The sequence below is a fragment of the Dendropsophus ebraccatus genome, chromosome 9, assembly GCF_027789765.1.
Source record: "Dendropsophus ebraccatus isolate aDenEbr1 chromosome 9, aDenEbr1.pat, whole genome shotgun sequence".
Classification (NCBI taxonomy): Eukaryota; Metazoa; Chordata; class Amphibia; order Anura; family Hylidae; genus Dendropsophus; species Dendropsophus ebraccatus.
This window is the reverse complement of record NC_091462.1, coordinates 96,994,651-97,008,814: the sequence shown is the minus strand read 5'-3', so window position 1 is coordinate 97,008,814 and position 14,164 is coordinate 96,994,651. Positions and strand designations below refer to the sequence as shown.

The 14,164-nt window shown below is 45.0% G+C and overlaps 1 protein-coding gene across 2 annotated transcripts in view; it reads left to right on the top strand.

Annotated features, from left to right (window-relative positions):
* TTYH3 (tweety family member 3) overlaps positions 1-14,164 on the top strand; it is an 83,733-nt gene that overhangs the window by 50,709 nt on the left and 18,860 nt on the right. For both annotated transcript variants that reach the window (XM_069983928.1, XM_069983926.1), the window contains exons 7-11: positions 182-257; positions 10,755-10,810; positions 12,202-12,294; positions 12,429-12,521; positions 12,619-12,755. In XM_069983928.1, coding sequence (XP_069840029.1) covers positions 182-257; positions 10,755-10,810; positions 12,202-12,294; positions 12,429-12,521; positions 12,619-12,755 — 455 coding nt within the window. The remainder of the gene's footprint in view (positions 1-181; positions 258-10,754; positions 10,811-12,201; positions 12,295-12,428; positions 12,522-12,618; positions 12,756-14,164) is intronic.

Here is a 14,164-nt window from a genome sequence, read left to right as displayed (position 1 = left end):
TGGCGAGTATACATGATGTAAAATGAGTGTCTGTACATTGAACGAGGGTTTGGCCCACATTGGTTACAGATGACAACCTGTGTGTGTGTGTGTGTGTGTGTGTGTGTGTGTGTAGGTGCTTGTCTGCTGTCACATATCTATAGGCTTGTCTATTCTAACTCCCTTTTCAATTATCTTCAAGGGCTCCAGTGACTTCTGTGTGGATCCCGACAAATATGTCTCCAAAGTGGTAGAAGAGAAATCGGTTTTGAATGCAGGTAAGTTTTTTTCTTTGTTTGTACCTTCGTATACTAAGCACTCAATGCCAAGCAGCTGCTGCCAAAGCAAACAGTAGCTGGAGGCCATATTGCACATGTGCTAGATCGGTGCTAGTTTGCAGAGCCTGTTCTTGCTTATCGTGTGGCTGAGGCTGCACTAACAATCGCTAGACTCAGGCCGGACGTCTCCTATTACCGACAGCCGATGTCAGGAGTGAGCGATCAGCAGACCAGCAAGGGTTTGTGCGTTCATGGAAGGATATTTGCTTGATTTCACAGATGATCTGCCCCTGTAATGCAGTCTTTAGTATGTATAAAAAAATAGATATGTGATATGTATTGCCCTTCTTCCTATCCCATCTTACAGGGGTATTCTGGCGAAAATCTTTTCATTTCAGATCACTTGTTTTCAGAAAGTTCTGTAGATTTGTAATTCACTTTTATTAACAAATTTCAAGTCTTCCAGCACTTCTCAGGCACTGTATGTCCTGCAGGAATTGATGCATTCCTTACAGACTAACACAGTGCTCTTTGCTGCCACCTCTGTCCATGTCAGGAACTGTCCAGAGCAGGAGAGGTTCTCTATGGGGAATTGCTACTGCTCTGGACAGTTCCTGACATGGACAGAGGTGGCAGCAGAGAGCACTGTGTCAGACTGGAAATAATACACCATTTCCTGCAGGGCGTACAGGAGCAGATTTTTTATAAAAATGAATTACAAATCTATATAACTTTCTGAAACCAGTCCATTTTTGAAAGAAGAGAGATTTTCACCGGAGTACCCCTTTTAAATGTTGCATGTAGTAACACAGCTTGAAGGATATAAAAGATGTAGAACTATATTAAATCGACTCTGTACCCACAATCTGTCCCCCCCCCCCCCCCCCCAAACCACTTGTACCTTCGGATAGCTGCTTTTAATCCAAGATCTGTCCTGGGGTCCGTTCGGCAGGTGATGCAGTTATTGTCATAAAAATTACTTTTAATCCGGCAGCACTGTGTCTAACGGCCGGGGCTTACATTTGTATATGCATTAGGCTGACACACCCTCTCTGTCCTTCCTTACCACCCTCCTTAACATTTACTGCTGTTTGAGCTTTGCACAGGTGTATTAACGATCCAGCCCATGTTCATTATACAAACAGGCGGGGAATAGGGAGCAATCTGCCTGGAGCATTCCTAATGATGAGGAGGGTGGGGAGGAAGGACGAAGAGGTTGTGCCAGCCTAATGCATATACAAATGTAAGCCCCGGCCGTTAGACACAGCGCTGCTGGATTAAAAGTTATTTTTATGACAATAACTGCATCCCCTGCTGAACGGACCCCAGGACAGATCTTGGATTAAAAGCAGCTATTCGAAGGTACAAGTGGTTTGGGGGGGGGGGGGTCAGATTGTGGGTACAGAGTCGCTTTAAAGGAAGCTGGTCATCACGTTCATGCCGCCCAAACTATAAATCATCAGGGTGTCCCTGGGGTTTCTGCCTTTCCAAGCAGCAATGATTGATAGATCTCCTATACCCTAACAGGGAGAGTTACTAAATCACAGCTGGTGGGTGGTCTGTTGGGGGGGGGGGTTACTGGGTGCTGATTTCGATCGCCCCAATAGCATATGGTTTGGGCAGCATGCACAAAATAATTGGTTCCCTTAAATCAGTACAGAGGTAAGTAGGTCTAATGCAGTGGTGGGAAAGTGCAGCCCCTCCAGCTGTTAGCAGGACTACAATTCCCATCAGGCCTGGACAGCCAAAGGCATGATGTGAATTGAAGTTTTGCCACAGCTGAAAGGGCTGCAGGTTCCCTATTCCCGATAATATAGGATAGGCACATGTTTGATGTATTTTCCAACATTAAAAAAGGTCTGGGGCCACAGCGAGTTCACTGCATGATTTCATTCTTTGAAGTGTTGCCGTATCAGAGCAGACGCTTTACCCCCTCAATTTTAAGTGTAATTTTTGACCATTTCTAGACTCCTCTCAGCAAATAGATCAGTGGCCGGGTTACTTGCCGTGCCTTTAATAACATGAGCGTGTCCTGACCCGAGATGTCACCATTATCGCCGGCCATTTGATGTCTCTCCACACCTTTTAAGCGTCACCCTGGCACATTGCAGCTGCTCCCCCGCCTGCATTAACACAGATTAGACACCCTAATGCTCGGGTTCAGAAGGTTTTAATGGAATCTTCCATTAGAGAGTTAAGAGGATCATACTCCCGTTTCATTTTACCGATCTTGTGGCCTTTTAACCCTTTCCTTCTGGAACACTTTATTACGGCTGCCTATTGATTTCTGCCTTCAGAAAAACAAGGGCTCGCAGGTTTCTCTTCAGTTCTTTTTATTCTTCTGCTTGATATATTCGGCTTATTACAAAGAGGGTTTTGTCAATTACTATGTGCTGTATATGTGCTCCAGGTATATAAAATTATTTATAACAAATATTTATTTAATTTTTATAAGCTGGGTTCACATTGCCGTTTTTTTTTCTCATCCACTTTGGCAAAAAAAGATGGAAAAAACAGTTGTATTTGTGTGCATATGTTTTTTGTTCCGCTTTTTTCTACTGAATTCCATTGTAAAAAAGACTGATCAAAACACATGTTTTAACGTACACAAAAACGTGGTTGACCACGTTTTTGTGTACACTAAAAAAAATCCTTTTTTCCTCCTTTCTTCTTTTTTTTTTTTTATTTGAAGTCAATGGAAAAAAGTGTTCAAAACGAGTGCACACAGATGCATCCATTTTTCCATCCGTGCAAAAACGGATGAAAAAAAGTAGTGTGAACCCAGCCTTAAATACAAAAGGTTTTAAATGATATTCCCCCATATGAAGTTAGTTACTGTTGCATAAAAACAAAAAACTTTTGATAGGTCAAAGGTTTTGATTGGTCACAGTCTGGGTACTGAGTCCACCACCTACTGTGAGAAGAAGGGCTCAGCTAAGAGCTTCTCTCCCATAGTGATTCTGTAGGAGGTGAATGGGTCGTGGGTAGTGAAAGAGCTCTAATAATCAGTGGTGGTCTCAGCACCCAAACTTTTCTTAGTGACAGGTTTGCTGTAACCTGCTGGTGTGTCGGTATAGGGCACGGGGTGTTAAAGGGAACCTGTCACCCCCTGTGCTGGGGTGACAGGCTCCCGACCCCCCGTTAGAGCCCCCTATACTCACCTGATCCCACCGGGTCCCGCTTCTGGAGGTGGTCGGGTGACAGAGATCTCAGCCGCTGCAGCCCGGCGCGCGCGCTCCTCAGATGAGTCCAACACCCATAGAGAATAACAGGAGAGTCCAGCGCTCCGTCATTCTCTATGGGTGTTGGACTCATCTCTCAGCGCGCGCGCCGGGCTGCAACAGCTGAGATCTCTGTCACCCGACCACCTCCAGAAGCGGAACCCGGCGGGATCAGGTGAGTATAGGGGGCTCTAACGGGGGGTCGGGAGCCTGTCACCCCGGCACGGGGGGTGACAGGTTCCCTTTAAGGATGAATATAAGTAGTTTTACCTTAATCCTCTGTGCCATTTCCATGCTAATAGGAGTTTAATCCCTATGCTAATAAGTTGTGTTTGTGTACTGGGGGCGGGACTACCCTCCTCAGTGCACCAATCCACCTTCGGCAGGCCCGCCCCTTCTAATAAATATCAGCAGTGAGTGGTAGTCCCGCCCCCAGTGCACCAAAACGCCAAATCAGCATAGAGATTACACTCCTAATAGTACGGAAATGGCACAGAGAGCAAGGGTAAGAAACTTACCTTTATTCTGAGTGCGTCATGTGCTATAGGAATATATCAGCATGTAAGAGTCTTTCCCTTTAAGGTTTGGCTATTATAGCATTATGTCAATCTACGTTATAATTTTGCTAGGATTTGCCGCAAATTCATGGTTAGTGTGACTTTAACTATAATACCCCACTCATTCCTGGAGAGAAGTGACTTAGGTCCGTTCCGCACTTGCCCTCTGTTTGGCCAACTTGGTGATGGCCAGTGAAATGCAGCACAGCTTCATTTAGTAGCAAGTAAAGAAGCTGCTGTGCTCTGTTTATGTTGACTAGACATATGGACATTATAGGGAGTAAACTGCTCTGGACCCCCTTTATGGTCCGAAATAGAGTCTCTCCACCAATATCTGATGCATAGATTACAAGCAGCCAGGCTCCCCTCTGCACCTTCTCTCCACACAAGCACAGCCGTAACACTCAATGCCAAGCAGCTGCAGCAAAAGCATACAGAATGTAATACACATGGGCATCCTTTACCTGGGTGCTGGTCAGAGAACTGCAACACAGTCTTATTCTACAGCAAGATAAGCAGCAGTACTCAATGCCAGGCAGCTGCTGCAAAAGCAGGCTAAAGCTAAAGGTCCCAGTACACTTTAGATTAGGCCGTCAATCCAAGGTGTTTGGGGCCGTCTAGAATAACCACCGACAGTGATCAAAACCCTCTCACTAGCCGTCTATTGGCTAATACATGCCGTGATCACGTCTGAGTTTTGACATGATCCGCGATCATGGACAATTTCACGGAACGTGGGAACGCAGCGTAATTCCAGTGAACTAGTCCTAGAGAGCTGCTAACCGTATCCGGTGGACATAACGGCAGACATGGCAGCTTCAATTTGAACACAAGCTGAGACCTCTCCGCTTTCTACATCTATCGCCTGTTTCATATAAATGTATTAGTGCATTTTTAATTGCTGGCAGGATTCCTAGTACAGCGCCAGCCATACGGGATGACATGATAGCGGACACACAATCTACCCCCCTGCACATCCCAGCTACAAGGCTTTGCACTTTGGAGATGAAGCTTTCATCTGAAGCGCTTACTCATGTCTAATTTACGCGCCTGTCACTCCGCTGGTGCAGAAAACCCTATTTAAACCCTCAGCGGAGGAGGTGATATAGGGCAGGCCTGAGCTTCTAGGAGACCTTGGAGGTAAACTCCTTCTAATGTGAGATTGATCCGCTCCTTCTAGTGCTGTAATTACTCTGCAGGATAATAGCATTGCAGACTTTACCCCTTCTTTCCCTCCCGGTGTTAGCCGAGCGCTCGCTGTAACTGGAGGTTATTATATATATTCAGCTGAAGCTATGCTTTGTAGAGATGGATAGACTATATAAATGGCGTGTCTATCTTTGATCAGGGTTTCGGATCATTCCTATGCCTTACATAGCGGGTTGTTCTGACCCATACTCATTGGCCACCCATGTCCCCATATAATAGGTATGTAAGTAAAGGTGCAGGCCCGCCCTGCTGTAGGCCCTTTAAATGACATCAAACTGTGTGATAGGGCCCTTAGGAATGGAGGTGGTAGGGGTAAGCTGCTGTCGGATTACTCTGGCAGCAACTTATCTCGAATGCACATGCCTGCTTGGAGGAAGGAGAAAACCACGGGCATACTTCTCTGGCGGCACCCTATCTATAGGCAAAGGATTGGGTGTCTGCTGTCAGTGGAGATATAGCTGTGAACACTTAAAGGGAATGTGTCATCAGAAAACCACATGATGTTTAAATATTATTTTTATGTTAAACGTATTATAAAATAATCCTGAGATCTTGCATTTTTCATTCTCACCACTGGGGCTAAAACTAAGCTGAGACTTCCTGTTGTGTCTGTGGAGACAAGAGGAGGCTGCTGTAAAGTGATCTGTACAGCATTGCAGTGTCATGTGACAGCAGTAAGTAGAGGCGACAGTAGCAGCTCTGTGTGAAATGACCTTTTCAAAGGTCACAGAGCACGCTCAGTAATGTTTCATCTCATCTCAAGGGGACAGACTGTCTGTTGTCGTCTATGTCCATGAGTCTTGCTGTAAAGCATGTCACTTAATGCTGTTAAAAACAGCCCAGCTAAAATGGCCACCCCATAACAATGTACAAATGGTGAAATACAGTAAGATAATAGAAACAAACTAGAATACAAGTTTTAGTATCTGACTCTAATCAGTATAAGAACATGTAGGTGACACATTCCCTTTAAACAGTAAACGGGTTATATGAGACTTGTAAAATGTTAGGGAAAGAGCACCACCCCTGCCTCTAGGCCGTGCCTGATATTGCAGTTCAGTCTTAAGTAGAGTGGCACTTTTTATGAAAGTCTGTCTTTACTGTTGCTAATACCTGTTAGTATAAAGACACAGAGTGATGCTTTATTGCTGACATCTTTATGCCATATGGGTTATGGGACAAAAAAAGGCACTTGACCGTTTCCCGTCTGCTGTCTAGGACGTGTTAGGCGGCCGACCGAGCGCCATTTCTGCTGCCTATGGCTAATTGCAGTTTAATGGCCGGGCCGAGCGATAGACCAGTCACACAAGAAAGCAAGATGAACAGCTGGTGGAGGCCGCCGCGGAGTACAGCGATGAATTATACACAACATCTGTCAGCTTCTATCGGCCGCTGCCACAAGCCGCTCGCACGCTTTCCTGGTAGCCTCCATACTCAGACACGCTCGCAGCATCTCCTGAGAGTGGCATGAAATATTCAGAGACTTTGTCATTCCGACATAAGGACAGAGATTTCTCGGGATGATTGTGGGGGGGTTGTAGCGAATGTTTACTGCACAATGTGGGGTTTATGTCCAGACGGGAAGCGTATCGGCATGGATGCTTATTCTATGGGGCCACCCGTCATAGGGCGGCTGGATTCTTGTGTTCTAAGTATTTTTATCCATAAAATAATCACAGAATATACAGGTAGAATGGATCAAAATGTGGATATAATGTGCTGTACCACACATAGTCTGACCGTGAACTGCTGTGGTGTCAGTAGAAGTACAGGGGAAGCTCAGAAACTGCGGCACAACTGCTGGGTGTAAATATAACCTAAGGGGCTGTTATACCGGCTGATCCTGCACAGGGCTCAGACTGGATTGTCCCATTTGCTGGTTTGTTGGGAACCCAGCATATGAAAAGCCTTAACACTGGTTGTTTAGTGGTGGCCTTTCTCTACCTTACTTTCTTTATTTCTATGACTTTATCCCCTGCTTTCCTCTTTCTCTCCAGCCATTGCACCTTTTATCCCCCAATGTGTTGCCCTCCTTCTCTCTAAGCATTGCGCTCTCTCTCTCGTTTTCCTTTCTTGTGCCCTTTCCCCTGTTTTCTTTGAATTGTTCTGTTTTTTTTTTCCTTTCTTCTCTCTAGCCCTTGTGCTCTCTCCCCCCACTGTCTGTCTAGTCCTCATTCTCTCTCTTTGTTGCTCTCCAGCCCTCTTATCCCTCTTTCTTTCTTGAGCCCTTCTTTCTCTCTCTCTCTCTCTCTCTCTCTCTCGCTCTTGTTCTGTGTATCTTTTTTTCTCTCTGCCCCTCTCTAGCTCTTGTTCTTTCTTTCTTTTTCTTTCTCTTCTGCTTTCTAGCCCTATTTGTCTCTCTAGCTCTTGTCTTTCTATCTTTTTTTTTCTCCTGCTCTCTAGCATTCTTTTTCTCTCTTCCCCTCTCTAGGTGTTTTCTCTCTATCTTTCTCTTCTGCTCTTTAGCACTCTTTCGCTCTTCTTCACTCCCCCTTTTTCCCTCTAGCTCATTCTGTGTAGCTTTCTTTCTCTATCTAGCTCATTCTGTCTAGCTTTCTCTCCTGCTCTCTAGCTTTCTTTCTCTCTAGCTCGTGTTCTGTCTCTTTCTCTCCTGCTCTCTAGCTTTCTTTCTCTCTAGCTCGTGTTCTTTCTCTCTTTTTCTCCTGCTCTCTAGCTTTCTTTCTCTCTCTAGTTTGTGTTCTGTCTCTTTCTCTCCTGCTCTCTAGCTTTCTTTCTCTCTCTAGTTTGTGTTCTGTCTCTTTCTCTCCTGCTCTCTAGCTTTCTTTCTCTCTCTAGCTCGTGTTCTCTCTTTCTCTCCTGCTCTCTAGCTTTCTTTCTCTCTAGCTCGTGTTCTTTCTCTCTTTCTCTCCTGCTCTCTAGCTTTCTTTCTCTCTCTAGTTTGTGTTCTGTCTCTTTCTCTCCTGCTCTCTAGCTTTCTTTCTCTCTCTAGCTCGTGTTCTCTCTTTCTCTCCTGCTCTCTAGCTTTCTTTCTCTCTAGCTCGTGTTCTTTCTCTTTCTCTCCTGCTCTCTAGCTCTTGTTCTGTCTCTTTCCTGCTCTTTAGCTCGTTCTTTGTCTCTAACTTTCTCTCCTGCTCTCTAGCTTTCTCTCTCTCTAGCTCATTCTGTCTAGCTTTCTCTCCTGCTCTCTAGCTTTTTCTCTCTAGCTCGTGTTCTGTCTTTCTCTCCTGCTCTCTAGCTTTCTTTCTCTCTAGCTCGTGTTCGGTCTCTACCTTTTCTCCTGCTCTCTAGCTCTTGTTCTGTCTCTTTCCTGCTCTTTAGCTCGTTCTTTGTCTCTAGCTTTCTCTCCTGCGCTCCAGCCCTCTCTTTCTTTCTATTACTCTCTATTACCTATTCTCTCTTGTTGCCATCTTTTAGGGTCTGCCCTGGCCCAGATTGAAGTTCTCTTTGATAGGTTTTACTAGTGTGTGAGCTGAGAGGCTGATGTGGGTGACAAGTGCAGCCTATTAACACGCTGATGCTGCGGCTTTGATGATACGGGGGCAGGTGATGCTTACAGGCGTCAGGATCTGGTCTATCCCAGGATGCTAGCGCTGAGATATATTCAGCATCCCCCTCTGTCTAGTCTGCACTCGCCTCTTCTGCTTTGCAAATCAGTGTCTTAAATTATAGATGTCGTGTTCTTATTCAGGGGAAAAACAAACTGTCGGGATGTGCAGAGCGAGTCCTTTGAAGAATTTTATTATAAACCAGAAACCAATATTATTTGGGTACCAATGCTTCCTGTAATCCAGGACGTTAGGAGCTGCCAGAAATACTGCTAGAACGTTCCCTGCCTGCATCAGCACTGCAGCAATGGGCCATGGCAGAACTACAACTCCCAGCATTGCTGTCTACAGGTCCGCTGGCTGGAGACCAACCTGCTTGGGTGCCTTTATATAGGAGTTGGTACTGTGTGTCATTGAAGAGAACCATCTATGAGTATCACAGGCAATGCTCCATGGGAAAATATGCAAATTAGCTTTCCTTCAAAAGTAAGAAGACTCTCTCTAGTGCCATCTATTGGTAGCTACCTTGTATGTCCATGACAATAAAACATATGGTATTAAACGGGTTATCCAGCGCTACACAAAAATGGCCACTTTCTTCCAGAGACAGCCCCACTTTTGTCTCCAGTTTGGGTGGGTTATGCAACTCATTTCCATTGAAGTGAACGGAGCTTAAAGGGGTTATCCAGCGCTACAAAAACATGGCCACTTTCCTCCTACTGTTGTCTCCAGTTTGGGTGGGTTTTGAAACTCAGTTCCATTGAAGTAAATGGAGCTTAATTGCAAACCACACCTGAACTGGAGACAACAATAGGGGGAAAAGTGGCCATGTTTTTGTAGCGCTGGATAAGTCCTTTAATTGCAAACCACACCTGACCTGGAGACCAGAGTCATGCTGTCTTTGTCAGAATGCGGCCATGTTTTTGTAGCACTGGATAACCCCTTTAACCAAACCAGACCATCTGTTGACCACTGTTTTGAGGTACCTGTGGAGTAATATACTGGTTGTCTTAGATGCCCTTGAATTACCTCTGGGGGTGCTGGTTCTTATTGAAGAGATCCAGCTATGTATGGCAATGCTTCATGGGAAAAATATGTGCAAATGAATTCTCTAGTAGAAGGAAAGACATCTCTCTAGTGCCACCTGTTGGAAGTAGCCTGTAAGTCAATGTCCAACTCTTTACATGGTCTATCAATAGCCCCAGGGATATAAGCCACGGCAGTTCAGTAATTCTATGGGGAGAAAGAACAGACATGGCCGCCAATCTATAAACTTATCACTGATCATAACATAGTAGCTATGACATCTGATAGCAGAGATATTTGCCCGGATGCTGTGAATACTGGAAACTCTGGAACGACCACCACCGAGTAAGCTGAAATCTCGCCGGGAGGACCAGTACTCTAGAGACCATTGTAGAGCAGAACACGTGACCTCGGGCAGGTGTGGTGCCATGTTTGATCAAGATATGATGGTAGACTATAACCCAGGGATGGGGAACCTTTGGCCCTCCAGCTGTTGCAAACTACAATTCCCATCATGCCTGGACAGCTGTTGGCTGTCCAGGCATGATGGGAGTTGTAGTTTTGCAACCTCTGGAGAGCCAAAGGTTCCTCATCCCTGCTATAACCGTATGAGCAAAGACGCAACTTACTCTAGAATGTGTTGACAAGCCATAGATCTGGACGTGTTCCCCGGGGTTCCCAACCATTATTAGAATTAGAGCACTAATGTCTATGTGCATAACTGGTGAATGTTCCTGTAAATTAACCTTTATAGCGATGGAGCGAGATGTCCATTTCCAGCTCCCGCTGAGAGATGTAAACCCTCCATGTATATCTAATGTAAAAGGTTTTCCATCCCCAGTGATTCCCGGGGCTCTATAGTAAATGGCTTGCCTCCTGTCTTATGCTGATAATGATGAAATCACCTCCTGTTGTGGCTTCGGCTACAGAAAGATTTAGATGTATTTAGAATTTTTTTTTCCCCCTCTCTCTTTCCAGAAATTTTGAACTACTATCTGTTCTGCAACCCGGGATCTGCTAATCCTTTTCAGCAGGTAGGCGTTCCCTACATCTACCATGTTGTGACAAGTCAGCAGAAATGGAGTCTTAAAGGGGTATCCAGGATTAGAAAAGGCACAGCTACTTTCTTGCAAAAACAGCGCCACCCCTGTCCTCAGATTGTGTGTGGTGTTACAGCTCAGCTACATTCAATTCAATAGAAGTGAACTGCATTAGCACACCCAACCTAAGGAAAAGGGTTTTATCTGGAATTAAGCAGCCATGTTTTTCTAAGGCTGAAGACCCCCTTTTATGCATTTTAAATTTAGAAAAGGTAAGGCTGGGTTCACACTACATTTTTGCAATCCGTTTTTTGCAAAAAAAAAAAAAAGAAAGGATGGGAAAAACAGATGCATGTGTGTGCATCCGTTTTGATCCGTTTTTCCATTGAATTCCACTTAAAAAAAAACAAAAACATCCGTTTTGATCCGTTTTTTTTTTTTAACGTACACAAAAACGTAGACGACCTCATTTTTGTTTCCTTGATCAGTTTTAATTCGTTATTTTTTATAATGGAATTCAATGGAAAAACAGATCAAAACAGATGCACACACATGCATCTGTTTTTTTTTTCTTTTGCAAAAAACAGATTGCAAAAACGTAGTGTGAACCCAGCCAAATGTGTAATAGGCTGGATTCTTATAAGAAAGAGGTGCAAGCATACTTTCCCGCCTCATCTGACTTTGGGTATGGCAACATGTAGCAGCAGTACGGTGGGTGAGACATTTGTCAATGCAGACAACACCCAGCATGTATTGTACATGTGTCCTGTTCTAATAGGCTCTCTCTGGGCCATTTGCCCAGCGTCGTATAGTAGTATCAGCAGCTACCGCACCCAGCGTCCAGTTAGAGTCTGGGTAAAAACCGAAAGATCAGAAACAGTATGAGAAAATTATTACTTTACTGAAAGAGTAGTAGTTGCTTGGAACGAACTTCCAGCAGATGTGGTAGGTAAATCTACAATAACTGAATGTAAACCTGCCTGGGATAAACATATATGTATCCTATGATAATAAGAAGGGAAATACTAAAAGGGCAGACTAGATGGATTGTGTGATTATCCAAATAAACCAGGGGTAGGGAACCTTGGCTCTCCAGCTGCTGCAAAACTACAACTCCCATCACGCCTGGACAGCTAAAGCTGCCCATACATAATGGGAGTTGCAGTTTTGCAGCAGCTGGAGAGCCAAGGTTCCCTACCCCTGAGGTACCCCTCATGGGAATGGCAGGTACAACGTGATGTATGAATTGCACCCAGCGATCCCTATAGACCTCTGTAAGGTACAGAGGCTGCCATGCTGCTTGATCTGCTGCATCCATGTTGAACTATGTTACGTCTCTCATGTTTGTACAAATGGACACTAACATCCTTGTACGTTTCTTGTAGGTGCTTTCAAGTGGCCACAAAGCCCTGGTTGAGATGCAGGATGATGTTCTGGATCTCTTGCGATCTGCAGTTAAAGATTACCCCAGGTCCATGGTAAGTGTTGTGCAATCCATCAGCCCTCTAGGACATGTCTGGGCTTTGGCATTACTGTTGCTTTTTATGAAGTGTTAATGCCGGTTATATGATTCCACTGGGGCGATAACACAGTGATGTTTCATTGCACGTAGGAAAAACTTGTCAACATACAAGGAGCCCTCAACTCTACCGAGATTAACCTGCAGCATCTGACCGCTCTGGTGGATTGTCGCGGCTTACATCTGGTAAGGGCCGTGCAAACCGTGCCAAGCTTCTGTAAATTATGTATGTGATCTGCTTAATAGCACGTGTTAAGATGTCTTGTGCGTTATCCCATTTAAGGATTACGTCCAGTCTCTCACTGGTTTCTGCTATGATGGAGTGGAGGGCCTCATCTACCTGGTACTCTTCTCCTTCGTCACTGCCCTGATGTTCAGCTCTATAGTTTGCAGCGTGCCCCATACCTGGCAGCAGCGGAGGTGAGTTGCTAACATTAGTGCACCATGCTTTTAATGGGATTCATAGGTGTTTTTATCTTAGTTCCTTTCACTTGAGAAAACTTCAGCATGAACAAAGTAACAGGTTCCCTTAAATTTACAAGAGGAGATGGTTTTTTTCAGTACAGAGGTAAGTAGGCAGCAGAGAGCACTGTGTCAGATTGGTAAGAATACACCACTTCCTGCAGGACATACAGCAGCTGATAAGTACTGGAAGACTGGTGAATTTTATTTTTTTTTCTTATTGAAGGAAACCACAAATCTCTGGCACTTTCTGGCACCAGTTGATTTGAAAGAAATTTTTTTTTTTTTTGTCAACAACCCCTTTTAAAGGGATAGTGCGGCGCTAAGAAATTATTCACAAAATAACACACATTACAAAAGTTATACAACTTTGTTATGTATGTGAATGGCCCCCTTCCCCGTGTTCTCCGCCCGTGGACCCGGAAGTGTAGTGCATTATACATACCTGATTCGTGTCGACCCCCGTCCGCATTTCTTCTGACAGTGATGTAATCTTCGGGAGGCCGACCGACTCGCTCCTGCCGTCCCTCATGCCGGCCCCCCTCTGCCGCGTCATAACTGTCATAATAGCCAATTGCGGCTGAGCACAGTTATGACTCGGCAGAGGGGGGCCGGCAGTAGCGGGTCGGCCGGCCTCCTGATGATTACATCACTGTCAGAAGAAATGCGGACGGGGGTCGACGCGAATCAGGTATGTATAATGCACTACACTTCCGGGTCCACGGGCGGGGGCGGGGAACACGGGGAAGGGGGCCATTCACATACATAACATACATTACAAAGTTGTATAACTTTGTAATGTGTGTTATTTTGTGAATAATTTCTTAACACCGCACTACCCCTTTAATGCATCTCTAGTGGTCCCCATACACCTGCTAGCTGAATACTCGTACGAGCTGGACATGCTTTAGTTTTCAGTGTGGATCTCCCTGCTGGCTGGATGTGGAGCAGCGCTCTCCACCCGGCTTTTATCTCAGTAGTGCAGCTGGTCTCTGTAGTGATGGCCGGTGACGTTAGTATGAGCTGATATACACATTAGACAATCATCCGGTCCTGCTGTAATCGGCAGATCCACATGACTTTTTTTCTGTGTATTGGGGGACTTCAGACAAGATGCATATGTAGCAGAGCTGGCATAGGAAGTAGATTTTACACCACAAATTCACAGCGTTGTGACTTCGCTTTTCAAAACCCCATCCCCATGCATTGGAATGTTCCAATCTGCCACATGCTCATTCTGATGTGCCTCATATGTTCACTGCGGATTTAACCCTTTGCTGTGAATAAGATGAAATCTATCCTTCAGTCTGAGTGTCAGTAACCAACCGGTGGACATAATGAACACAAGACTTATAGGACCTGCATGA